The 27,575-nt window shown below is 42.0% G+C and overlaps 4 protein-coding genes across 5 annotated transcripts; 1 reads left to right on the forward strand and 3 right to left on the reverse strand.

Annotated features, from left to right (window-relative positions):
- Positions 1-8,691: 8,691 nt before the first annotated feature.
- Positions 8,692-11,289, reverse strand: LOC121792144 (fasciclin-like arabinogalactan protein 17). 2 transcript variants are annotated; one of them, XR_006048841.1, is made up of 3 exons: positions 9,868-11,289; positions 9,044-9,181; positions 8,692-8,956 (listed from the first exon to the last, which is right to left on the reverse strand). XR_006048841.1 is itself a non-coding variant. In XM_042189968.1 (2 exons), exons 1-2 carry the CDS (start codon positions 11,138-11,140, stop codon positions 9,108-9,110), a joined length of 1,347 nt encoding a protein of 448 aa, XP_042045902.1. In that variant the 5' UTR covers positions 11,141-11,289; the 3' UTR covers positions 8,692-9,107. The 2 variants fall into 2 exon arrangements, 1 of the variants encoding a protein (XP_042045902.1); XM_042189968.1 differs by having other exon boundaries at positions 8,692-9,181.
- A 3,227-nt stretch (positions 11,290-14,516) lies between these two features.
- On the reverse strand, positions 14,517-15,636 carry LOC121768895. Its single transcript, XM_042165505.1, has 2 exons — positions 15,330-15,636; positions 14,517-15,227 (listed from the first exon to the last, which is right to left on the reverse strand). Exon 2 carries the CDS (start codon positions 15,157-15,159, stop codon positions 14,692-14,694), a length of 468 nt encoding a protein of 155 aa, XP_042021439.1. The 5' UTR covers positions 15,160-15,227; positions 15,330-15,636; the 3' UTR covers positions 14,517-14,691.
- Positions 15,637-18,858: 3,222 nt separating this feature from the next.
- Positions 18,859-19,911, forward strand: LOC121780734. Its single transcript, XM_042178366.1, has 2 exons — positions 18,859-19,132; positions 19,244-19,911. Exon 2 carries the CDS (start codon positions 19,265-19,267, stop codon positions 19,841-19,843), a length of 579 nt encoding a protein of 192 aa, XP_042034300.1. The 5' UTR covers positions 18,859-19,132; positions 19,244-19,264; the 3' UTR covers positions 19,844-19,911.
- A 2,685-nt stretch (positions 19,912-22,596) lies between these two features.
- Positions 22,597-25,816, reverse strand: LOC121771649 (protein ANTAGONIST OF LIKE HETEROCHROMATIN PROTEIN 1-like). Its single transcript, XM_042168481.1, has 5 exons — positions 25,400-25,816; positions 24,119-24,685; positions 23,782-24,007; positions 23,230-23,675; positions 22,597-23,090 (listed from the first exon to the last, which is right to left on the reverse strand). The coding sequence occupies exons 2-5, from the start codon at positions 24,647-24,649 to the stop codon at positions 23,067-23,069; spliced, it is 1,227 nt and encodes a 408-aa protein (XP_042024415.1). The 5' UTR covers positions 24,650-24,685; positions 25,400-25,816; the 3' UTR covers positions 22,597-23,066.
- Between the last annotated feature and the right edge of the window lie 1,759 nt (positions 25,817-27,575).

Consider the following 27,575-nt stretch of genomic DNA (forward strand, 5'->3'; position numbering starts at 1 on the left):
ATATGTTTGACTTTTACTGAAATGGGAAAATGACTCAATTATTATGGAACGTACCAAAATGACAAAATAACCCCACTATTATAGAACGGATAAAGTATTTGCTTGACATATGGAAATAGGCAGAGTTTAAACTTGGAAAGGTTACTCATATTTGCTTGACGATACGTACTTTAATAGGCAGAGTTTAAACTTGGAAAGGTTACTCATATTTGCTTGACGATACGTACTTTAATCAATATTCTTGTGGTTTAATTATATCCTTTTTCTAATATTTCATATCTTCGTTTCTTTATTGCACTCATGTGTCGTATATGTATATATAGACACAGAATTAAATCATAGGATAGGATAACATCATTTTCAAATGTTAGCATATCATTCCATCTTTTGACCACCTATCTGGCGATCTAATGGCCATTATTCAGACTGTTTTTTTCATTTGGTAGCTCAAAATTTCAACATAAGATTTCATATAGTTATATTTTAGATGATTTTGGTTTATATAATATTCAGTGGGGGAACAATTTTTTTAGTTTTTCAACATTGGCTTGCTATCAATTTTGGTTAGTAACGTTTAATAATATTATTTGCGGTTCTTTAACTTCGATTTGGCTTACTTGCTCTATATTGAGGGGCTCCCCGCCAATCGGACGACGAATTCTTGCATGGTCCAAGGAAATCAAAGGTCCGCTTTTTCATTGTTTGGATATTTTTGAACGAAAAAACTCTCAAGCCTCTATAAAGGGCTTTCAGTTAATTTACTCTCTTTATCATTTAAAATAAAGAAAGCATTTTTTTATTCCCTATACTATGGATTAGTATCAATTTTGGTGTGTAACGTTTAAAAATATCATTTAAAGTCCTTTAACTTTGATTTAATATCTTTTGAACCACTTTTCATCGTTTGGATATTTTTTGGCAAAACTATTCTCAAAGGCGTTCCAGGCTACTAGTAAGAGCGTCCACAATGATTAGGCGCGGCTATAGCCGCGCCTCGGGGCGATCTCCGGGCGGTCCATAGTGGGGGAGTTGTCCGCCCCCGCGGTGGACGAGGAGATGGGGGCGGTAGGCGGCGGACGACGGATAGGCAGAAAGAGGGCGAGGACGCGGCGGGTCTCCAAAGCGCCGCGCCTATAGCTGCGCCTGCCATAGTGACCGGCGATCGGCGCGGCTACTGACATTGATCGAATTTTAATTTTTTTTATTTACCTCTATAAATACCACTCACCACCCTTTATTTTTTCAGCATTTTCACACCATCCCTCCATTCACTATCTACACTTTCACTCTCTAAAAATGCACGGTCGAGACAACGAATCACCCGGCTCACAGGAATCGGGCTATGGAAGCAATCCTTCCCAGCCGTCGACAGGCTATCCTTCACAACCATCGGGATTTAGCACCTATGCTTCTCAGCCGTCGGGCTTTGGCGGGGCTCCGTCCCAGCCTTGGATTTGGAATCAATCTCCCCCGCCGTGGGCATCGAGTCCAAAACTTCCTCCATCTTAGTAGTGGAGATCTTCTCCAACGCCCCCACCTATACAGCGGAATCTAAGTCGCTCCGCATTTGGAGATTACAGACCCAACCTCGATGCGATTAACCAGCGGCGTCCGGAGTCCCCTTTCCAATCCAGCCAATCTCCGTTCACTGACGCAGATCAATACGCACTGGATACTATGATGGGTCTGCTCACTTCCGACACACCAGATACGCCGACAGCACGGGTGGAAACGCCCTTTCCGACCCGAGGCTCTGGCGGCAGTCGGGGCGCGGGTGGCGGTAGGGGCGGAGGCGGCAGTCGTGGCGCGGGCAGCGTCGGTGGCGGCTCGGGCAGTGGCGCCGGCGGTGGCGGTACAGACAGCTCTGGCTCCAACCGAGGCAAGCCCTACACCAAACATGAGAGCATTGCTGTGGCGAGGGCGTGGGATGCCATCACATCGGACCCCGCGGTGGGCACCGATCAGCCCGAGGGGAGCTTTTGGAGGCGCGTCATGATGGCATACGAGGAGTTCAAACCCGACGGCGCCGAGAAGCGCGACCCAGAACAGCTCTGAAAAAAGTGGGGTATGATTCTGCGGGCTACCAAGCGGTTCGCGTCCATATACCAGAACAACATTCTCCACGCTGAGAGTGGCCGAAGCGAAACAGACGTGAAGGCCCTGTCGATGGGCCAATACAACACGGAGGGTTGGCCGAAGTTCACAGGTGGGAGGAGTATCTGGTCCTCGCGAATTGTCCGAAATTCAAGTCCATCGTGGTGCAAGAGGTCAACACAGCTCCTGGGCCGAAGCGTACAAGGCACAACCTTGCCGAGGACTACAGCAGCGGAAGCGGCTCGCACGAGTTCGAGCAGCCCGACGAGCAAGTCGAAGAGCCAACCGCTACTCACACTAGGCGACGGCGGCACCCGGGACAACATGCCTCTATCCGCAGCGCCAGAGGGGCTAGAAGTGCCTCCCGTCCATCGGCGGCCGCGTCCGGATCTCACATCCCCCCGCCCACCCCAATCCCACAGCACATGGTGCAACCCCACGAGGTCTTGAGAGATAACATAGATGTGCAGTTGATGCAACAACTGCAAGACGTATGCAGCAAATACGCAGCGGAATCTGACCCGTACGTCAGGAACGTCTACAAGAGGCTCATCACTCGGATTGAGAGTCGGCTCGGGTTGGTTGATGATGCTCTTGGGGAAACCGCGGCCGGCAGCAGCGACGGAGGAGGAGGAGAAGAAGAAGAAGAAGAAGAAGAAGAAGAAGAAGAAGACGAGGAAGTCGACTCCGACACCGAGTAGACGGTGGCAGAGTTTTTAGTTGTATTTTATTTTAATTATTCGTTGTATAATTTTACCCGTTTGCAATACAACGAAGAGAAACAACCAAGAATGAGTTTGTCCCACATCGAAAGTGGAACATAAAACATTCAAGGATGTCTCTATAAAACAGAAACAACCAAGAATGGTTTCATAAATTCGTAAGCCCATCAAATATATATGGGCTATTACGAATTTCTTGTATTCATTTGTTTGTAAAAATTGATTTTAAATATGAAAATCAATTTTTATAAATAATTTTTTTTAATTCGGTTGAACCGGCGGTTCAAACCTGAACTGGCGGTTTGAACCGTTGAACCGCCAGTTTTGAACCGCCGGTTCACGGTTCACGCATCCTTCGACCTTGAACCGGCCCGTTGGAACCGGCAACCCGCCGGACGGTTCAAACCGCCGGTTCCGGTTTATGAACCGGCGATTAACCGCCGGGCCGGTTCGGTTTGTGCACACCTAACTATGGACAAAAACTGGGGTGGGGCTATTGGGGTGTCCGCCTTATTGTGGACACCCTAAATAAAGAAAGACAACTTTATGCCACAATTCAACTTTCATATGAATTGACATATTTTACATTTTCTAATTGAATTTTCTTCATTAATCATTCTTCTTCTTACATAGAATGTTATTGTTGGATTAAGAGCATTTATAAATTACAAAAAAAAAATCTAATTTTGGCACACAAATAAGCCTGTTGGACCTAGAGAGAGTATTTGAATGCATGTGAAAAGCCTTAATGATTTTTGGTGATATAATATTTTTTATTAAATATATTCCCGTCAAAAACCTTCAATTTTTTTTTGGAAATTTTGTTTGACAAAATAAGTTTTAAATTATGAAATGTGTTAAAATTAGTGCTAAACTTTAGGAACCACTAACTGCTGTTATGCTTAGTGGTTGATTTATTTAGTTTGTTATTACTCTCATTTTGTTCTAGATTTTAGGAGTCACTCATCGTGTAGAGTGATTTAGTAGTCAATTTAATTTCAGTTATTTTTCCTTTTGTTAGTGGCAGATATGAGAAGAGTGGTAGAGAGTTTTTTTAGGAATTTGTTAAGTAGTTGCCTATATATATGTTGTACTTGGAAGTTATCAATGGACACTGATTTTCTGCCATCGTTTAGCTTCTTTTTCTGCTTTCCTTTCTTTGTTTTATGGTACCAGAGCCAAGTTGTGCTCTTGGGAAAGCTCTTGTCGTCAATACGATGGAAGCCTCAAATGGTGGAAATAATCAGTTCGGGATGGAGAAACTTGTAGGCCATAACAACTACAAGTTCTGGAGGATGTGTATGGAGGCATATCTTCAAGGTCAGGATCTGTGGGAGCTGGTCGCTGGTGCTGAAACGGAGGTCCCCAGAGAAGTTCCTGAAAATGCCGAATCACGAAGGAAGTGGAAGATCAAGTGCGGTAAAGCGCTCTTTGCGTTGAGGACATCAATTAGCAAGGAGTTCATTGATCATGTTCGTGATGTGAGCTCTCCAAAAGAAGTTTGGCAAACACTTGAAAGTGTTTGTACCAAGAAAAACACTGCAAGGCTGCAACTTTTAGAGAATGAGTTAGCAATGTTAACTCAAGGAGGTATGTCGATTTCCGAATATTTTTTACGGATTAAAAGTTGATGTGCTGAAATATCAGAGATAGACACGAATGAAAAGATCAGCGAAGCAGGTCTGCGTCGCTATCTTATTCGTGGTCTGAGGAAGAAATATGGGCCCTTCGTTACCTCGATCCAAGGGTGGTCAAGTCAGCCTTCAGTGGAGGAGCTAAAGAATCTTCTTTGTAATCAAGAAGCCTTGGCGAAACAAATGGCGAAAAATCTTGATTCTGATGTTGTACTTTTCTCAAAGGGGAAATCAAACAAGAAGAATGATTGGACTTCAAACAAAGGAAAGGATGAAGAAACGAGTGCAGACAAAGGCAAATCTCCAAGTAAGAAACCTATCACGTGTTTCAGGTGTGGAAAACTTGGGCATATTAAGAAGAACTGTCGTGTTAAGCTTACTAAAGCTAACGTTGCTTGCACAAATGATGGAGATGATAAAATTGAATGGGACCAGTGCTTCACCGTTGAAGCAATCAAAGAAAAGGCAGGTGATGCCCATGTCAACTACATCAACAACAAGGAGGAATGGATCATCGATTCTGGTTGCTCTCATCATGCAACTGGAAATGACACTTTGTTCTCGGAGATGCGTGATCACCATGGAGAGCGAGTTGTTGTCACTGCAGACAACTCAACTCATCCAGTAGCCAAAGAAGGTGACATGACCATTGACGTTGTCGGAAATCCATCAGCCAAAAGTGTCAAGCTGCATGATGTTTACCACGTTCCAGGTTTGAAACGAAATCTAGTTTCGGTCACTCAAATTACAGAATCTGGAAAGTATGTCTTGTTTGGTCCTAATGATGTGAAGGTGCTTGATAATGTGAAGAATATTTCTGCTGATGTAACGTACATTGGAGAGAAGAAGGGTTCCTTGTTTGTTATGTCAGTAGGTGAAGCTTATGTCAAGAAAACTAGTCAAACCGACAATACATCGATCTGGCATGCTCGGTTAGGGCATGTAGGCTATCAGCTACTCCGGCAAATGTCGTCTAAAAGGCTGGTCACTGGTATGCCTACTCTGGTGAATGTGCGCGAAGATGTGATTTGCCAAGGATGTCAATATGGTAAATCACATAGACTTCCTTTTAAAAAGTCCTTGAATCGTAGATCTACGTTGTTCGAGTTAGTTCACACAGATTTGATGGGGCCGACTAGAACACCAAGCTGCAGCAGTCATCGCTATGTTATGGTGTTGGTGGATGATCACTCAAGGTTCACTTGGGTAAAATTTTTGAAAGAAAAGAGTGAAGCCCAGTCCAAGTTCATGGAGTTCAGAGATGCTGTTGAAAAAGAGTTTGGGAAGAAGGTAAAGTGCCTCCGCAGTGATAATGGTGGAGAATACATGTCAGATGCTTTCTTTAAATATTGTGAAGACAATGGCTTTCAACGACAAATGACTTGTCCAGACACTCCTCAGCAGAACGGTGTAGCGGAAAGAAAACTAGCTCATCTCACCTCAGTTTGTCTTTCATGGCTGCATGACAAGAATCTTCCACGAGAACTTTGGGCTAAAGCTATTCAATGTGCCTGTCATGTGACGAACAGGCTGTCTCTCTGGCCATCTACTCAAAAATCACCTTTTGAGATTTTATATGGTGAAGTTCCAGATGTCAGTTATTTTAGGGTCTTTGGTTCTATTTGCTACGTACATGTTACTAAGTCTAAAAGAACCAAGCTTGACCCGAAAGCGAAGAAGTGCATATTTGTTGGATATGACTGTTTTAGAAAGGGCTGGAGGTGCATGGATCCAAAGACGATGAAGTATACTACGTCTAGAGATGTGGTATTTGATGAAATATCATCTCTTTATGCTGCTCAAGAATTTGCAGCTCTTGATGGGGATCAAGATAATTTGGAGCCACTATTTCCTGACATAGATGTACAAGCTTCTAGCCGTGAAGAAGCTGAAAATGATTCACCAATTACAGAACATATTGCTGATGCTTCTCCAGTTTCTGGTCAGATTGCAAGTGCAGAAAATAATGATGTGCAGCAGGTTTCGGGAAGGCCGAGAAGAGAGATACGACAACCAGATTATCTTAAACATTATGAGGTAGATATCAATCATTGTTCGGTTGTATCGTGTTTCTTTACAGGAGAGATGAATGTTGAAGATCCAATAAGCTATGAAGAAGCAAATGGCTGTCCAAATTGGGAAAAAGCTATGCGATAGGAGATCGAAGCCTTAGACAGAAACGAGACATGGGAGCTGGTGTCCAGGCCTGAAAACTGTCAAATCGTCTCGTTCAAATGGGTGTTCCGCATCAAAAAGAAGTCGTATGGAACCATTGATAGGTTTAAAGCTCGTTTAGTTGCTCGCGGGTTTTCTCAAAGTTATGGAATAGACTATGAAGAGACTTTCAGCCCAGTAGCAAAAATGGTGACAGTAAGATCTATATTCTCTATTGCTGCATTCAAAGGTTGGAAGTTGTGGCAACTCGATGTAAAGAATGCATTTCTTTACGGTGAGTTAGATCGCCCGGTGTTTATGGAGCAGCCCGAAGGCTTCGTCTCAACAAAGTTTCCAGCCCATGTGTGTCATTTGAAGAAGGCTCTATATGGCTTGAAGCAAGCACCTCGAGCTTGGTATGGTAAAGTTGCTCAATACCTTCTCTTTTGTGGTTTTAGAGTATCTACCTCAGATTCCAGTTTGTTCGTCAAAATAGAACCACAAGTGCATCTTCTAGTATTATTGTATGTTGATGACATGATAATAACGGGAGGAAATGAGTCAGAAATTGTTAAATTGATGGTTGATCTGTCGGTTCGTTTTGAGATGAAAAATTTGGGAGAGGTTGAATGTTTCCTTGGCTTAGAAGTGGAGAGAGCAGATCAAGGATATTTTGTCTCTCAAAGAGGCTATGCAAAGAGTCTCTTGGAGCATTTCAACATGGGGGAGTCGAAAGAAATGGCTACACCTATGGAATTGAATCTCAAGTTGAAGAAAGATGAAGGAAAGCTACTGAAAGATGCTAAGAAGTTTCGGCAGCTTGTTGGTAGTCTGATTTACTTGACCATCACAAAGCCCGAGATCTCTTACTCTGTTGGTGTTGTTGCGCAATTTATGCAAAATCCAAGGAGTAATCATTTAGATGCTGCGACGAGGATCTTGCGCTATGTGAAAGAAACTATATGCTACGGGTTACTATACAAGAATTGTGATAACTTCTTGTTGAGTGGATTTGTTGATGCAGATTGGGCTGGAGACTCAAATGATCGTTGGTCAACTACAGGCTACTGTTTTGATATTGGTTCAGCGGTCGTTTCATGGTGTTCGAAGAAACAAGATACTGTGGCCTTATCAAGTAGTGAAGCAGAGTATATTGCAGCAACCATGGCTGCACAAGAATCTGTTTGGCTGAAGAGATTGATTGGAGATATGCTAAGCAATGTCGACTATCTTGTGCAGATCAAGTGCGACAATGAGAGTGCTATAAAGTTGGCTTCAAATCCAGTTTTTCACGCTCGTACGAAGCATATTGAAGTCAGACATCACTTTATTCGTGAGAAGGTTCTAAATCAAGAGGTCCGGCTAGAGGGAGTCTGCACCAACGATCAAGTGGCTGATAATTTCACTAAGGCCTTGGCGAAATCTAAGTTCGAGTTTTTTCGTGCTGCCTTAGGTGTCATTGAGCAGAAGTTTGCACTAAGGGGGAGTGTTAAAATTAGTGCTAAACTTTAGGAACCACTAACTGCTGTTATGCTTAGTGGCTGATTTATTTAGTTTGTTATTACTCTCATTTTGTTCTAGATTTTAGGAGTCACTCGTCGTGTAGAGTGATTTAGTAGTCAAATTAATTTCAGTTATTTTTCCTTTTATTAGTGGCAGATATGGGAAGAGTGGTAGAGAGTTTTTTTAGGAATTTGTTAAGTAGTTGCCTATATATATGCTGTACTTGAAAGTTATCAATGGACACTGATTTTCTGCCATCATTTAGCTTCTTTTTCTGCTTTCCTTTCTTTGTTTTAAATGTAGAAACAGCCATAATGATGCCAATAATAATGCAAAAGAATTTCCATTTCTTCAAAAGAAACTTAATATGCTAAAATATCACTTTCATCCACCATCTGACGCTCCAGCGGCGTGACGAATATTTTAAATTTCATAACTAAAATAGTTAAGGTTAGGTTAAACCAAGCTTCATTAGAAAATTAGATTAGACAAAACGGATGGACTGAAAAAAGTTTTAAAAAATGATAAATAAAAAGGTCCCAGGACTTGAATTGGAGGTTAATCACAGTAAAACACCCAAAAAAGGTGACAACAGAAGCAGTATATATATTCTTCAAAAGGACTGTATATTTATTGGAATACATTGTCGGTGGAGCAAATTCACGTACAATTAAAGAAAAAAAGAAAGAAATTGGATACTCTAATTACAGTATTTATGCCCAAATAAGACCAAAAAAAACAAAGAAAAAATAAAAATAAAAAATTCTCCTGTGGGGGGATCGGAAGAACAAACAATTAACACAACTATGTCCTGTCTCTCTCCCCTTTATGTTGTTGTCAACTAATAATCTGTATTATTTAAGCAAAGTAAAAACTTTAAGTAAATTTGGCATAATTTCAAGAATATACAGAAAAAAAAATGTCCCACTCACTTACCTTTTTGCACCATCTCCTCCCCTTCCCTTTATTCTTTTTTTTTTCATTTTTCCAAGTTTGAGAGTTAATGACAACTAGAGAAATGATAATCCTGTCCAACAGCTCCAAGCATTTTGCATGTCACTTCCAATAGCTTCCCTGCACACCACATTATTGTTAATTAAACAAATTAATAATCCTTCTACATTAAAACAAACATATTTCAAGATTTATTATTGTCTACTAAATCAAATACTTGCAAGGACAAGTCAAACAATCAAGAATTATTAAGAAAAAATAAAACCCACAGCTGGGCTAGGCTGGATGACTAATTGGGGCTAAAATCTGGTGGCCGACACTCACTACAAATACCATACACCCTCGCACAGAATCCAGTTATCATGATTACGAAACCCTATGATTGGCAAAACCCACGAGGTCAATCCGTGTTCTCGACACCACTGGATACTAACCCTCCACCGACAGATTCTAGTTTCCTACAGTATAATTCTCAAACCGCAATTTCATTTCATTAATTAATTCAGATGTAAAAGAAATTAGTGAAAGTGAAGCCATAACTAACACCTTGAGACGTCCACTGACCAAAACTTAAGACAAAAGTAACTAATTAACTTCACCTAATCCATAAAACAACTTAGCCTTGCAAGTCAATCTAGAATGGGTCTCTGCTTGTTTTAAAAGCTAATACACGTCTCCGTTAAGAAGTAAAAAAAAAACTGGCGCTAAATCCCAAAAATCCCAATTCAACCCAAATTTAATTAATCTTGACTAGTAATTAATCCCTAATTACGAATTAACAAACTAAACACAAATTCGAAAGATACCTCTTCTCAGTTTTGACACAATCTTAGCGGCGGGAGCAGCTTTGGGTGCGGCAGTGCTTTCCTCCGCTGGAAACAGAACTCCGTCGATTCCCTGAACGGAAATCCTACCGTCGGTGTAAATGTCCGGGTCGAACAGATAAGCAGATCCTTCACCCCGCCCGAATTTAACGGAGCCGTCGGCCTCCTCCGCCGACACTTTATGCGGCAATCTCAGCGTATCGTAATTCACCTTCCCGAACCTCCGCACCGAGTTGTACATACTCTCCTCCGTCTGGTATTCGGGAATGAGATGATAATACATGATCTGCTCCGGCGCCCCGGGCTCGCTGAGCTGGTCGGTTGCCAGCTTGGCCATCGCCTCGTCGTTGGGGGCTAAAACCGTCAAAACGTAGCCCTCGGAAACAAGTCTGCCCATCTCAGTAGCTAATGAGGTCAGATTGACCAGAATATCGGCCAGCTCGTTGTAGCCGCCGTAATGCAGGAGGGTCTGGATGAAGTCTTTTACTTGGCTCTCGCCGTCGAAGTGGTGGTGGGGCCCGCCGGGGCCCGGGGCGGGGGCAGGGGCCAGGGAGGGGCCGGGTGCCATGGCGTCGTAGATGGGGAGGGCAGGGGGACCGCCGGCGGGGACGGGCGGCGCGGGCTTCTTCAGGCGGTGCGTCCGCGGGTCGACCTCCGGGGCGCCCTCCGGGAGCACGGCGGAGGTGGCGCGGAGGCTGCGCCGGGCGTTGAAGTCCTGCTGGACGGATTTCGGGATCAGGAGCCGCTCGATGCCGTGGATTACGCCGTCGGGGCGGACGATGTCGTCGGATTTGATGAGTTTGGCGGTGCTCACGGTTTTGTCGCCGTTGAGCGGAATCTTCTCGCGGCAGAGGGTGGTGTGGTGAAGGGGCTTGTTGTTGTTGTTGGCGGGCCAGTGATTGGAGTCAATGCGGGCGGGGATCATGTGGAAGAGGAGGAGATTTTGAAGGGATTTCAGGTTTCCGGGCTCGAGGAGGAAGCGCTTGAACTCGGGGTCCAATTCCCGCTCGAGCGCCTCGTTTCGGGGCGCGAAAATGGTGATGTTGTGTTTGGCGACGGCTTCTTCGAGGGTCTGGAGGAGGAGGGCTTTCTCGACCAGCTCCGAGAGCTCAGTGTAGTGGGAGTCTAGGAGGGCGACGAGGACGGAGTTGGAATTGATCTGGGCGGTGGAGTTGGAGGGCTTGACGGGGAGATTTTCAGGTAATGCGGAGGCGAGGGTGAGAAGGAAGAGGACGCCATAGATCTGACAATCCATGGCGTTTGATGAATTTTGGGCTCTGTTGTGTATGTTGTTTTTCTCTCTCTAGAAAGGGCTTTTATTTATTGTTTCTTCTCTTAAAAATGTGGACTTGCTTAGCTTCGGATTGTGGGGAATGGGACGTGCATTTGGTAGTTTGGTGGAAATATTAAACTACGCCATAGTCCACTATGCAAAATTTATAAGAGCATCCACGACGGTGGACGGCGTCCGTCCGTCCGTGCCGCTGGCAAGGACGAGCTCCGTCGTCGCTGCGCTCTTGCCGCTGGCACGGACGTGCTCTTAGCTAAGAGCATGTCCGTGACAACGGCAAGAGCACGAGGCGTCGACGTTGCATGCTCTGATTGGCCAGTTGATTTATTATTTTTTTAAAATAATAATAAAAATCTGAAAATTCAAAATTAATAAAAAAAATATTTTCCTACTTCCTAATAAAATATATCCATTTTTAGGATATACCAAACAACTCTCTCAATCTCAAATTTTAGGATTTTAATTATGTAATTTTTAATTTTTAGGAGTCTAATTATGTAATTTTTAGTATTTTAATTATGTAATTTTTAATTTTTAGGATTTTAATTATATCGTTTTTATTTTATTTGTCATTTGTAATATTATTTAGGTTTTTAATGACTTTTAATATTATGGAAATGTTTTTGTTTAATTAAATTTTAAATTGAATTGTGCTCGCTGGTAAGAGCACGGTTGTGGATGCTCTAACACTACAAAAACTAGTGTCAAAGGAAAATATATCGAAATATCAGCACTTAAATTATTAAAAATATTAATTTTTTGATATATCGTAATTTTTGATAATATCTTTTCAAAAGCTTTCGATAAAATAAAGATATTGATTTTCATATAAATACCAAAATTCGGTATGTACCCTAATTATCGTATATGTAGAAAATAAGGTATATTACCACAATCATGGTATCTACTGAATTTGCAGTACATTATATAAAATGTAATTAATTTATTATTAAATTATTAATTTCTTAAATATAAATATTGTTATACGTAAATATATAAAAGATATTTTTAAAGAGTGAACTACGCAATGAACTATGCGTTTTGTACGCAAATACTATCTAAACTTTAAAAATATCTTGGGTAGTCCTGAACTAAGGTGTAATCACATTTATGTTACTTTTTCACTATTCATCACAATTTTACACCTAAAATGTCCCCAAGGCATGAAAGACATTTTTAGACTTTCATATTTAGGTACTAGATTTGATATTTTATTTATCTCTCTCTAGTACTGAGTATGATATTTTTCTTATAGTTTGAATATTTAAAATAATATTATTCACTTCACTTTTTCAATCACTTTATGTAACAATTCACTCCCAAGTCCTAACTAAAACTAGCATACAATTCACTCCCAAGTCCTAACTAAAACTAGCATAAGGTATATATGTAAGGTCAACCCAACCACATCACTATAAGTAGCGATAACCTATATTCGCCTTTTCGTAATTCACTTAGTATCCCTCATTGGTCACATTATTATTTTCTTTAATTTATGTGTATATTATAATTTCTACAACTACATACATGACCCTATATTTCAACTTTTAAATTTTTAATTTTTCTAGCATCATTAATTTTGTAAAATAAATAACACTGTAAAAAATAAAATTATTCCATTAAAACTTAAAAAATTCATCACTTAAAATATCTAATAATTAAAATTAAGAAATTTGAAATTACCAACTATATCTTTCTATAGTTGAGCTACCACATCTTCATGCACATCTCAAACATTATCGGACATCAATGTCGTATCTCGGGTGAGCATCGAGCACAACTTCTTGACCTTAAAAGTTTGAAGGTCGCAATCAGAGAAGCTTAATGTTATAAAGAACCATTGGGTGGAATTTCAATACTAAGACACTTTTTCTTTGTTTTTCACTTCACCGTCTTAGATCTCGGCCGTGGAAAACCGGAGCTACGTCGTGGTATTCAAATCGTAGACTCACCCCCCCCCCCCCCCCCACTTGTGGAGTATTGACTAGAGATGGAGAGTTTGGTTCTCTTAGGTATGACAATTAAACCAGTATTCCCTGCAAATTTTGGGGTTGCTAGTATAAGAGCTCAGATCTCCTCAAACTTGAAGATGATCTCCTTTGATATTCAGAGAATGTTGGCAAACATGTGGCCGCTAGGCCACATCTTTTGGGTGCTGGACATAATATCGACGAATTTGCTTATGTCATACTATTATCATTGACGTCGAAAGTGCATAACTACAATTTGGCAATTGGCTTATGGAGATGCAATAGATCAATTTGATGAATATCTCCATGTCACAGATATAACTAGGCGCGAACGTGTGAAGAAAATTTGTTGCAGAAGCATTCCGCGACACATATATGTGAAGGCCTACCACTATTGATCCTCAATTGCTTATGAATTTGCACGATAGAGTTCATGTATTTCCTGGCTTGTTAGAAACTTGGGCTTGGAAAAATTATCCGATTACACGGAGAGGCGCGTACACGAGCAGCGACAAGCGCAAGCACCCGACCTTGCTCCCCGAAGTTGTTGATGGCGAACGATTTTAGATATGGCATACTTTTTTGGTATGGTCGGGTCTAACAATGATATCAATGTCTTAAACCAGACACCTATTTTCATTGATTTGTGTGTATGTAGAGCCCCGAGCATTGAATTCACAGTCAACGGATGATAATAACATAGGGGAATCTACCCTAAGTGGGCCATTTATGATTATTTGTCTTATTGATAAGAAGAGGGTCATATTTACTCAAATGCAAGAGGCTGCACAGAAGAACGTTGGGAGTATTTGGTGTGCTACAATCACATTGGTCAATAGTGAATGACATGACGTGTACATGATAACAATCATGTATTTCCAATGTCATGTGTGCGTATCATCATGCATAATATGATAATAGAGAATGATGGTGAATGAGCAACCAATTGGGTGAGGATGAAGTCGGATCTAGCTCCAGAGTAGCCCACAACCCCCCAACATCAGGGTGCACCACCCCAATTCCGAGATTTTTTTGCGTCAGCATGCTTCAATGTAACAAAATTTGATTGAAGAGATTTGAGAGCGTAATCTTTGAAATTTAATGTAAGAGTTTTAATCAAGTAATGTTATTTTCACTGTAATAATTTGCTAATTGTAGTATTAGTATTTTAGTTTATGTTAGTATCTACTTTCTAATTTGAAATTTAAAAAAAAAAATACTACGAAAATGGGACTGCGGTGTTTATGTCTTAAATTAAAAATGCGGACAATCTAAAAAAAATAGTGATTGAAAATTTGGATCCATATTATGGATGCCCTTAACCAAGAATTATAAACACAAAAGAGTTTCACCTCCTTTACAAACATATCTTAAAACCAAATCAGTATTTACATGATTTATTCAATAACTTCCAATCAAAAGCAAAAGCCAGACATCTTAATAACGAACATCTATGCACTTTCTTCATCTTTTTTCTGGGGAAGATGGAAGGTACCTATGTTTGAAGCGTTTAATTTAAATTATTTTTTTACAAGTATTTATTTACTAGATGGAGACGACCGATGTGAGGCCGGAGGCTTCGCTTTTCTGCGACGGAGTTCGCCAGAATCCGGCACCGTAGAATTTATTCAGCATCTCTTTCTCGAGCTCAATCACCTCCGCGTTGTCGTACGGCGACGAATCGGAGGCGGTGGAGACGCTGCTCTCGGAGCTGACGTTCGACTGGAGCTGGGAGAAGTAGTCATCGTCGTCGCCGCCGCCGCGCGGCTGCAGAATCCCCTTCTTCAGCAGCCGGCGCTGGCGCTGCTTCCGTAGCGCCTTCCTGCACAGCCCTGCCGGCACCTTGTACACCGCCATCACAGCCAGGTTCAGAACCCCGCACGGGCAGCAGCACACCACGGCAGCGCAATCCGCCGTCGCTCCCCCGGCCATCTCCGCCGCCCTCACCCGCCTCATTCCGCCGCGCGATGAGTAGTCGCTGTCAAGCAGCGGCTGCCGGAATTGGCTCGTCATTGTGTTGGAATCGGTACTCGATTTCTTCAATTGAATTTCCTCTTTTGATTTTGATCCCCTCCTCCTTCCTTCACCAAACAAATCCGCGTTCAGATTGAAATTTGACCTAATTATGATACCAATTCCTACCAAAATGGATTCAATTTGAAAAGAGGGAAAGGGAAATAGACCTGAAATGGTAATATAAATTTGAAGGTGAGAGGAAGATGTGGCATTGGCGGGTAGAATGCGGAGGTTGTCGGCCGTGTTACGCGGTTCCGTAACACGGCGGTTCGGCGTAGGAAGGTGTATTTCTTCGATTCTTTATTATTCCTATTTGTAGGATAAATTGAGGATTATTCCAAATATATGGGGGATTGGTGGATATTTTATAATCTGCCTACGTTACAGGAATAGCAGCAATAATTATGAGAGGTGAAGAGAGGAGGGAGGAAATGTTTATCGAATGAATACCATTTAAACGTAAGGTGAGATTGCGACAGAGAATTGTCATAAATGGAAGAAATATTTATGGCTGTTATTTTTTTTTATTTTAAACCTTCTGGAATGTGTGTCATAGGCGAAGGCAGCGTAGGGTTTTGAATTGTTTCCGTAGGCAACCAAGCAAACACGCTAATCTTAGAGTGTCCACTGTCCACTGTAAGGTAGACACGCCCAATAGCCCCGCCCCAGTTTTTTGTCCATAGCCCCAAAATTCTATTTCCGCCACTATAGTGGACAACTCCAATAGCCCCAAAATTTTATAATCAATTTTCATTTTTAATCAAGTGTAATTTAAATAATCGCAGTGTAAATAACTAGAATACGAGGTAATTAGGCCGAATATTCATTGTATTGCATACTGGTAAAATTATACAACGAATAATGAAAATAAAATACAACTACAAAACTCCGGCACCGTCTACTCGGTGTCGGAGTCGGCTTCCTCGTCTTCCTCTTCTTCTCCTCCTCCTCCTCCTCTCTCGCTGCTGCCGGCCGCGGTATCCCCAGGCGCATTATCAACCAACCCCAGTCGACTCTCAAGCCGATTGATGAGCCTCTTGTAGACGTTCCTGACGTACGGGTCAGTTTCCCCTGCGTATGACCTGCATACGTCTTGTAGTTGTTGCATCAACGTTACGTCTATGCTATTGGCCAATACCTCGTGGGGTTGCACCGTGGGCTGTGGGATTGGGGCAGACTGGGGGATGCGTGATCCGGACGTGGCCGCCGTTTGGCGGGAAGCACTTCTACCTCCTCTGGCTCTGCGGATAGAGGACTGTTGTCCCATGGGCCGTCGTCGCCTAATGTGAGTCGCGGCTGGCTCTTCGACTTGCTCGTCGGACTGCTCGAACTCGTGCGAGCCGCTCCCACTGCTGTATTCCCCGGCAAGGTTGTGCCTTGTGCGCTTCGGGCCACCGGCTGTTTCCACCTCGTTCGCCACGATCGACCTGAATTTCGGACAATCCGCGAGGACAAGATACTCCTCCCACAAGGTGAACTTCGGCTCGCCCGTCTTGCGGTATTGGCCCTCCGACAGGGTCTTCACATCTTCAGCGCTTCTGCCACTCTCGGCGTGGCGAAGGTTGTTCTCGTATATGGACGCGAACAGCTTGGTAGCCCGCAGAATCCTACCGAACTTTTTTCGAATCTGTTCTAGGTCGCGCTTCTCGGCGCCGTCGGGCTTCAATTCCTCGTATGCCATCATGACGCGCCTCCAAAAGCTCCCCGACTCCTGATCGGTACCCACCACGAGGTCCGAAGTGATAGCATCCCACGCCTTCGCCACGGCAATGCTCTCGTCTTTGCTGTATGGCCTGCCGCGGCTGGACCCCTCGGGCTGATCACCGCTATCACCGGGGCCACTGCCCTCGCTACTCGCAATGCCGGGGGAGCTGCCCGAGTGTCCACCGACGTTGCCGGTGCCACGACTGCCGCCTCCGCCCCTAGGGCCTCTGCCCCTACCGCCACCAGAGCCCCGGCTGCTACCACCTCCTCGGGTCGGAACAGGTGTTTCCACCCGCGCTACTGGCGTATCTGGGATGCCGGTACTGAGCAGACCCAACATAGTATCAAATGCGTCTTGATCTGCTTCGGTGATCGGAGATTGGCTGGCTTGAAAAGGGGAACCCGGCCGCGCCAGGTGAAGCGCGTCTAGGTTGGGTCGGTAATCTCCAAAAGCGGAACGACTCAAATTCCGTTGTAAAGCGGGCGGCGTTGGTGAGGATCTCCACCACTGAGATGGAGGAAGGGGTGGACTCGATGCCCACGGTGGGGGAGATTGATTCCAACTCCAAGACTGTGACGGAACCGCATATCCGCCAAATCCCGACGGCTGAGAAGCATATCCGCCAAAACCCGACGGCTGAGATGGATTGCTGTCATATCCCGATTCCTCAGTGTCGGGTGATTCGTCGTCTCCTCGGTGCATTTTGTAGAGAGTGTTTTTGTAGAAAGTGGGTGTATGGATGTTGTGAAAATGGGAGTGGGGGAGGAGGGAGAGTGGTATTTATAGATATGAAAAACGAAAAAAAAAATTTCAAACCATGCGGCTATAGCCGCGGCGGATTTCCGCCACTATAATAGCCGCGGCTATAGCCGCGCCTATACCATGCACGCCGCGTCCTCGCCCCACTCGCGGCGAAGCCTCGTCCGCCGCCCTCCACCCCTTCCGCCGCGTCCACCTTCGCGGCGGACACCCCATCCACTATAAGCGCCGCGCCTTCCACCCCGCCATCGCCCCGCTCGCGGCGACCGCCGCGTCCACCTTATAGTGGACGCTCTTAGGAGTCGTTTGGTTCACTAGATGGTTAACATTTTCCTGTCATACTAGATGGGAACTTGGGCCAAGATGGGGGTAACATAACTAATGTTTGGTTTTATATTGGCATGTAGATAAAAAGCCCATCTGATGTTTGGTAGGAGTTGTGTACGTGAGTTTACACCAATCTAATTGACTCATATATAAACAATTGCAGCCTTTTTTTAGACCTAACCCAAATAATTTCATTTCGTTCCCCTCTCCAAGCTGAAATTTGGACGGGAGTGCTTTCACACTTTGGCGCCGTCGGAGACCTCAACGCTCGGTGGCGATTGGCCATCAATAAATCACTGCAAGTATTACCGATCCTAAACTACAGATAGATAAGGTATGTGGTAGATTTTAGATTTTGAAGATGGTTGTCGCCTTTAATTACACGAATGAGGTGCTTTAGATATTTTGTGAATCATCATCTGTGCATCTCGTGTTGCAAGATGTTATCTACATTTTGTTGTTGTGTTGGATTTGTTTGCATCGTATATTATTTTGCCGTGCCATTGGGTAGTCGAAAATAGACCCTATTATGCGAGAGGAATATGAACGAAATGCTCTTATGTTACTGTCAATATTGTACTGCCAAATATTGCTAACAGTTTTACTATGTATCTATGTATCTGATTTGCTTTGGTCCTTTCGTAGACAATGGCAGACCATCGACAATTTTCACCTTCAGTTCCTTCAGCTAATTTAAGCCAAGGCACTTAAGGTTAGTCCGTTGTCATCCATCCCCGCTCACCTCCACATTCCCCACTAATTTTTGTGCCAGTCTGGTTAACAAATTTACTCGAACAAGTGTTATATATTTATTCTCCTATTATAGGAAGCAACCAATATCGAAGAACCAGCTACCGCAAGTGTGACAGAGCAAGACGGAGTTGGTCAGACCGTGAAGATGTTGCTCTTATTGGTGCACTGAAGGAGTTGGTGGCTCAAGGATGGAAATCTGATAATGGATTCCGTTCAGGGTATCAGAAGAAGCTCGAGCATTGGTTGAAGACGGACTTCCCCAACACTGATCTAAAGGTTAGCCCGCACATCACTTCTAAGATATCGGCATGGAAGAAGAACTACTACTCACTTGCCCAGATCCTCGAGAGGAGCGGTGTTGGTTTTAACGAACAGGGTGATTTCAGAATTCATTGTGATGATGACCAATGGGATCAGATTGTTAGAGTAAGGACATCCTCTACCTATCTTTGTTAATCTAATTTGTCGATGCAATCCACTTATGGCTCTAATTATACCATATTGTACTAATACCTGTTCACTGAAACTTCGATGTAGCAAGATAAGAATGCAAGGTGCATGCGATGGAAGTCTTGGCCATATTGGAATGATTGGAAATACATCTTCGGGAAGGACAGGGCTTCAGGTGGAGGTGCTGAGGGTGTGTCTGAGGCTGACAAGAACTTTGTGCAAGAAGAACTCGCTGGTGATGCAGAGGGGTATGGTGATTATCATGTGTTTTTGGATGAGATACTATCTGATGAACCATTCCACCCGACAGTAGCAGCTGAGCCTGGAGAAGGAAGTACTTCCCGAAGCCAACAGGAAAATCCTCCACCAAAAAAATGCAGCCGTAAGCGCAAGGGAAGTGATGAGGGTGATGGCTTGCTGAAACTTCTAAGTAAGCTCCATGCCGAGACTAATTCTCGTCTGGATACACTGTCCTCACGCATTGGATATGACATGGACCTAGGCAAAGCAAGAAAGGAAATCTTTCGTCACCTTGACAACATGCCGGAGCTGTCAGATGCACAAAAATATGATGTATGTGACATCATCGGGAAGGAAAACTCACGCTTGGAGATCTTTATGGGTTTGCCCGATGCCAAAAAACCTGGCTATGTGATACGAGTCATGGAGAAGGAACACCTCATCTGATGTCTAGTCTGATCTTTTTTGGCGATGCATTGCGTTATTTGGATATCGTTTTGGCTTCATCTCGACAATCATGGAGACATTTTGGCTATGGCTTTTTTGATAGCAATGCTTCTATATATAGTTGAACTTAAAACTCTATGTAGCTACAGTATTTGATATGTCTATTAAGATGGATAATGGCTGACTATGTGCTTATACATACGCACAACTATTTTGTTGTTGGTGAATTGCTTGTTAATATAATAGATGTTGCATTTTGAATTGATGGCAGCAACTAGATTTCTAATACATATTAGTTCATTAGCTATTTTACATCACCTTACACAATATAGTGATAATATTCACTTCATAGCTAATCTATCTTGGATGATTGAGTAAATACTACAACTACCTCTGTAATTATTCTGCCACATCCCACTCCTTATAATTTCAGGTGCAATTTCACATGAAAATGCTTCATGTCACCTGATCATATCAACCTTACATTTTCGTGTGAATTTGTACTATCACACTAAATCATTCAATTTGTGGACCTTGGTTCTATTTAGTCGATCATATAACCCTTCATATTTTTTTGATTTTGCACTATCAAATAAAACTGGAAATCGTAAAACTAGAGATGAAGTTAATCAAATTACCCAAGTTAAAGTAGATATAGGAATTGTGATAGAGTAAAGGCCGGGAATTGTTCGAGCACAAGGCCTGCTCAAGAGAACTGCTCCAGAAACACACTCATGCACAGAATCTATTTGATAAAATGCACGCACAGAATCTGTTTGATAAAATGTCACCAAACTACTACACATTCATATCTTCATTACTTAATTGTAGCCTAGAAATTACATGCATAACATCCCCCCTAACCACAACTAGATTACACGATATATTACATACTTGAACATATTCAAGTATCAAAAAAGATAATACGCAATATTTTCAGTTACTGCGAGACACACAAGACACACAACATCAGTTTGTGCTTCTAGCAAAATAGACGCAGACCACATACAACAGATCTTATATCTGCGGCTTACGGGGCATCCTCCACCATATGATGGGGCTATTGGAATCAGAAGAGTACGTTGGAACCTTTGGTGGGATGCGCGACTTCATCTGACTAGAGCCCGACCCATTGTCACGTTCATTTTCCACTTTCTTAGACATTTTTCCATCTTCACCCACCACATAGTATATTGGAGCCTTGTTGTTTGTTGATAGCATATCAGGTGGGTAGCCCTCGTCGAACACAAGCTTGCGGCGAACGTGATCACCTGGCTCTGAGTCATTGTCAATGTCGTGTCCGTAGCGGTTGAACTTGCTGAAAACAAAGTCATTATTCACTGAATCCGGAGTGTCTGAGAGCACGATAACCGTTTTCTCCTGCTCAACCTTGACAACATTGTGGGCGAATAGATCGGCCAACATGCGATATGCAAGGTCTCCGTGTTTTAAGTATGCACCAGCCAATGGATTCCGCTGCAGAAGTAAGTCGAACGAGTGTCATACTAGTTATGAAGAGATGAAGTAATACACAAAATAGAAATAAAGCTTGGCTTACGGGTAGCACGTCGGTCCAAACACCTTCTCCGGGTATGACCACGTTCATTCCAGTATGTGCCGTCGACCTGTAGCACCTCGTTGAACGTCTTACAACGTTTCTCCAGAAAATGCAGTCGATCATACAGAGCAGCCCAGTCAAAAGAGAGACCTAGTTCGTGTTGAATCACCGACTGGGCTTCAAGGATGAAGTAGTTGGGGTACGTCCCACCATCCCAATTATTTTCGCTCTTCAGCCTTATCATGATGCCCATCAAGAGTGAATCTAGCGCGGGTGTCCAGTTGGACGAATACAAGAACGAGCTTTGTGGGGGAAGTTGGTGAGCCATGGGTTTATTTTGTGTGATTGTGAGAGCAGAAGGGTGTGTCGGTGTGTGAGCTTATGACAGATATGTGTGTATATATATAGCCGAATTTGGGTTTGTGGGCTACTTGCTACCAAAAAAAATTGATTAAAATAATACAAGTTGGAATTGGTCGCATTGCTGCATTTAACAGAGTAGTTTTATATCTAATCCAATCACTCCTTTTTATGCTCATGAATAAATGCTACTCCAACCTCCTACTATGTCCAAATATGAAAAAAATGGATTTATTGAATATTGAATAAATGATACGCCAACCTCCTACCATTTAGACGGAGGGAGTACTACAAAAGCATAGATTAGGAAGAGTTATTTGAATGTCCAAAAAATGGATGTATTGAATAAATGCTACGCCAACCTCCTACCATTTGGGTGGCATGTGATTTTAGGAAGAGTTATAAGGCGTAATAAGTAGAGAAAAAAATATAAGTGAATATTGTAATGAGAAAAAAATATACGTGAATATACTGTCTACATTTTCAGCCATTTTCAAATTACTTCCTTCAATATTCTTCTTTCTTTGGTATATATAAATACCGCAATATTCATTACATTTTCATACCATAAAGAGAATGTGTACAAATTGAGTAAAAGAAGACGTTGAAATAATGAATACACTTCAAAATTAGAACCATGGACTATTAATTGTATTGATTAATGATTAATGACCAATTGATTCCCATTCTTTTGTGTTCTTTTTTTTTATCCTATTAACTATCCAGTTCCTTTTTTTAATCCTATTCACCATACACTGTACAAACATTACATGAAAAATTTCAAGAAAAGCATACAAATACAACCAACCAAATTAGGTCCTACAAAAGTGTTTACAAAAGATACCTGTTTGACAGCAAATACATAGATAGATAGGTTCGTCAGTAACGCTCTAGTCGAGCCAACAACCTATCGACACAATAACCTAAAGCAAGTTCCCAATAATAACCCCAAGAATAAACAGCATTACTCCAATGAAAGCTAAAACCATGTTCATCTTTGCCTCTGCCCGGCAACGACCGCATGATCTACAACCTACTTCACTTGGAGTCACACTTGTATTTTTGGAAGTCACCATGTTGCTAACAGGTTTCTCTGGACGATATCCCTGATTCAAGACAAAATCTGGTATACGGCCCCCATCTTGTTGGCTATGGAAGTCATCACACCACAAAAACGATCCAGGATGCTTCATGCCTGCCGGACATTTGTAAAAAAATCGGCCACTGTATTTTGCCTCTTTCCCTGCACATAATAACCTCATTTTCCCACGCCCACAAGTGCATTCTGGTATTAGTTCACCATTTTCAGTTGATGTCGACATTGCCTCGCTGCATAACAAAATCAAATTGTTAGAAACACGCACAATCGAATACCAAAAAACAGTACCAAATGAAACAAGCAAAATATGACATGCTTAACTATCTGTATGAAACTAGATTTATAACTATCTAATGTCAAAATACACACATTCAACCACATGGATTGTGACATGTCTTCCCGCATTCGAGTCCAATCAGTGCTTGGTTCAACTTGTTCGACAAATTCCATGTGATCGTAGTCATTGTTATCTGTCTCCTCATTTGTCTCAATCTCAAGTGCATCTTCAACTGGATCGTGTGTCATTTCACCTCGTATAAAGTTATGCAAGAGAAAACATGCCATGATCATCCTAATCTGAGTTTTTATAGGGTAAAAACTAGCACTCCGAAGCACACCCCATCGCATTTTGAGAACAGCGAAAGCACGTTCGATAATGTTACGTGCTTTACTGTGCCTTAAGTTGAACAACTCGCGTGCGTTCTGTGGTCTTTGTGTGCCTTCACCCCATTCCTTTAAATGGTAACGGATGCATTTAAAGGGAGTCAGAAAACCTTCCGCGTTTGCATATCCATTGTCACATAGAAAGTAATTTCCTAGATCAAGACGTACAACCATATTCTCATTAGTATACAACAACATAATATTATTAAAAGGCATAACCTATATACATAATATCTAAGAATTTATATGTATAACAACCTTTTGGCACCTTTAAACCATCTTCCCTAGTCACTGCATCTCGAAGCACCCTAGCATCACCGGCTGAGCCCTCCCAACCAGGTAAAAAATAAATAAACCTCATTTTGCGGTCACAGGCTGCGAGGGTATTAGTTGCGATTTGACCTTTTCTATTGCGATAACGTGGCTTATCAGTGTTACTGACAAGAACGTTGATATATGTTCCGTCTAAAGCTCCAATACATCCCTATGAATCATTATAAGACAGGAAACCAAGGGTTTGGAAGGAGAGAAATAATTAAGTCTAACTCGGAAGCAATCTGACATAAACAAAGTGTTCTTAAAATGAACAAAGTACCTTAAAATGTTTCCACCTTGGATCGCCAATGTCATCCGTGACAGGTTCCAGTTTAGGTAAGAGAATTATGTGTAGCCTTATAACAGCTCTTAAAACTAGGTGCACATAGTGTGATATAGTTTCACCAGACCGCTTGAAGTTGAAACCTATTATACGATTTTTTTTGTGATGTGCAAGTATTCCTAGGAACATGGCAACCTGTTCCTCCACATATACATATCTACCATTTCGCAACCCCCCAACTTCCTTTAGAAGAAGACACAATCTCCCGAAGGTATTCCTATCCATTCGAAGGTTGACTAAGCAGTCAATGTCGCTAACAGATACAAGTCTGTTCATATGCCGGACTTGTGGTGGAATCCGGTCTATAAGAGAGTAATGCCTAATCAAGTGCCGTCTATGACGTCTACGCATGCGTCTACCTTGCCTCAAATAAAAATACAAGATTATGGTAGTTTGCATATGGAAAAGATTCATTATGTCTTCTACCATAAGGTAAATGGATGTAGAGGTAGATAACGGAGGTGCCATGAATGATAAACATACAAAGTCGATGAGTGATATTTTCTGCACAGAAAAAATGAAATAAAATTCATTATTCTAAACATAGTTGAGCTGAATCTGAACATCACAATCAGAGAAGCATGTCCACCATATATCTGACTGAACGAATTTGCAACATTTATCTATTCAAACACCAAAGACTCAGATAGCAAGGCAAACTAATCAACTCGGAGGACTGACTTTGAGTTCATTATCACCTCAACACCTCACTACTTCATTTGATTTGAGAATTATCAGACAATTCATCCAATAAAAGTATAGAAAAAGGGAAAATGATACATAAATCATAGCACTATTCAAACCTATGGTAAGTACCTGAAGAACAACGAAGGAAGTACATTGCCGTGCCATTTACAAATGCGATAACGCAAGTGTTCCAACCATTGTATAAAACAACAACATAAACACAAAGCAACAGCATCACACTACAAATAACAGATTTGCTTCGTACACACAGATCAGGCATCGCAAATACCAACATCAGAACTGGAAAGTGTTCTATGCATATGTGAATTTATTCAATTTTAACCTTGTTTCATCCCACTTCTGTAACGAAGTGTATCATTCATGCAGGCGAAAAAAAATAAAAAAAAAACAACAAAATGTAGAAACTGGCAGCACTCACTTTTTTTGGATGGAGAGAGTAATGAAGTTAGAAGCTACAAAATCAAAGGGAGAAGCAAAACATTCACCCAAGAGAAAAAAATGAAAACTAACCGTAGATTTCTCCGTCGCACCTCGCCTCGACCGTCGTTGTCGCCTGTTGCTGGTCAATTCTTCTTTCTCCGATTCAGGGAAGCTTGTGGTGTAGGGGCCTTCTTCATTGAAGTCAATTCAGCTTTGCTTTAATTTGAAATGAGAAGGAAGAAGGGGAAAGCTGAATTTGAAATGAGAAGGAAGATGGGGAAAAGAGAAGAAATTGAATTATTGGTTGCAGAAATCGAGGTTAGATGGACTCAATCTGGGGGTATGGAGTGAGTTCCGGATCTTGACTAAACCAACTGAACAGTGCGGGCCTCGCTTGGAAACACGGGCTTTGAACTAAACTCATTTGGCAACCAAACACAGGATTCACCATGGTTTCGAATCCTAATCTGTGTGAAACATAGTAACCAAACGACTCCATTGTTACTAATCTATTTGTAGCTGTCTGCCTCTACTATGAGCATTCACAGTACTAAAACATAATTCCCACCCTATAAATTTGTCTATCTTCTTTTTTCTCTTCAAACATCACACTTTATCCTCCACCTTAAATATCTGCAATATATCCGTAATCTGTCCTTCCCATTTTTAGCCTCACCACTATTTTTATGTTTATCAATTAAAGTAAAATAAAAAATATATACTTAATTTTTTTTTTTTAAAAGAGCTACAATGAAAAAGAAAGTCTGAAAATAAAAATAGAAAAAAACATGAGAGAAATATGAGCTAAAAAAATGGAGAGGAGCAGATAAAATATAATAAAAATGGGGCGTATATATAGAGGTTGAAAAGTAAAAAGTAAAATAAAAAAAATGAAAAGGCATGAGATCGGCGGCAACGGACAGCATGTCAGGCGTGGACAAAAAGCCTTTGATTGATGATCGACGGTTTGATTGTCCCCATTGTATTGTGAATGCTCTTAATATAATTTCTAAACCTGAACCTTAGGCCATCCACAACGCTGTCTCTATACCGTCTCTTAAACCGTCTCTTAACTACTATTTGAGCACTATTTAAGGGCCCCACTGTCCTTTTTTCCTCCATCTCTTAACTAAGAGACGGAGGCTGCAACGCTCCGTCTCTTAACCGTCTCTATACCGTCTCTTAATTACTATTCATTCAATTTAATTTATAATTTTTTTTAAAACCCAATTCAATTTAAACAAACACACTTTATTAAAATTAAAACAATATTACAACTTAACATTAAAAAAGTGAAGACATAATTAAAATTCTAAAAAAATAAAAATGACATAATTTAATATTCTCCGCCAAAGTTTTCCCAAATGTGCTCAATTAGATCCTCTTGGAGTTGGGTGTGGGCGCTAGAGTCGCGTGTCCTTGCCCGAAAATTCGCTATGTGGAGAAATAGCGGTTTCCGCATGCGGAAACGGCGACGGAAATAGGTATCTCCCCAAATCGGGTTATCGCAGAAGTAGTCGCGTACTAACCGTGCGGCGGCTTCCTCCCGGTTCCGATTGATGTACTTCCGGGAGCGTCGTGGGGGTGGTGCGGCTTCCTCCGCCTCTCGTCGTCGATCTTCTTCGAGTGATTGTTCCATTAATTGGCGCATTTGCTCAAAAGGATCCATTTGTTTGAGTTGATTGAAGATGGAAATTGGAGTGATAGAGAGGATTTGAGAGGAATAGATGTGTGTTTGTGTTTGAAATGAGTATGGAATAGAATTATTTATAGAGTAAAAAAATTAAAAATTTAAAAAATGAAAATAAATATTTAACGGTAATATTACCGTTTGAAAAAACAAAATTTTTTTTTTTATTAAAAATCGATTTTTTTTTAAAAAAAATGAATTATTGCGTCATCAGTGACGACGCCCACTCGCGGGCCAGCGAGTGGGCGTCACGCACGCATGGGGACGTGCCACGTGTCTCGGGCGCGTGGCGAGACAGCTCGTCTCGTGTCTCTCCGAGACGAGCTACGCGACGAGCCGGTCGCGAGCTGGAGACGAGATGGCCGCTGCAATGCGTCTCGCGGGGGTCTCGTCTCTCCGAGACGAGACGCGAGCCCGGCGCGAGACGCGTTGTGGATGGTCTTATGATTTTGTTTACTCCAAATTCGATTTCTTGAATCTGAGCGGATTGATTACTGATTGTAAGCAATTTATTAGATTTTTTATGTGGCTTAAATCATTTACGAACCACAATACTTGATGTTTGTTTCACTAAAA

The sequence above is a fragment of the Salvia splendens genome, chromosome 2 (genome assembly GCF_004379255.2).
Source record: "Salvia splendens isolate huo1 chromosome 2, SspV2, whole genome shotgun sequence".
Classification (NCBI taxonomy): Eukaryota; Viridiplantae; Streptophyta; class Magnoliopsida; order Lamiales; family Lamiaceae; genus Salvia; species Salvia splendens.

Bases quoted from the DNA above. Each gene is read 5' to 3' on its own strand.
- LOC121780734 (XM_042178366.1), top strand. From the start codon at position 19,265: ATGCGATGGAAGTCTTGGCCATATTGGAATGATTGGAAATACATCTTC.
- LOC121792144 (XM_042189968.1), bottom strand. From the start codon at position 11,140: ATGGATTGTCAGATCTATGGCGTCCTCTTCCTTCTCACCCTCGCCTCC. The intron at 9,182-9,867 runs GTATCTTTCGAA...TGTGGTGTGCAG, and splicing joins TGTGTCAAAACTGAGAAGAG to GGAAGCTATTGGAAGTGACA.
- LOC121768895 (XM_042165505.1), bottom strand. From the start codon at position 15,159: ATGACGAGCCAATTCCGGCAGCCGCTGCTTGACAGCGACTACTCATCG.
- LOC121771649 (XM_042168481.1), bottom strand. From the start codon at position 24,649: ATGGCACCTCCGTTATCTACCTCTACATCCATTTACCTTATGGTAGAA. The intron at 23,676-23,781 runs GTTGTTATACAT...GTCTTGATCTAG, and splicing joins TGGTTTAAAGGTGCCAAAAG to GAAATTACTTTCTATGTGAC. The intron at 23,091-23,229 runs GTGTGTATTTTG...TTTGTTATGCAG, and splicing joins CACAATCCATGTGGTTGAAT to CGAGGCAATGTCGACATCAA.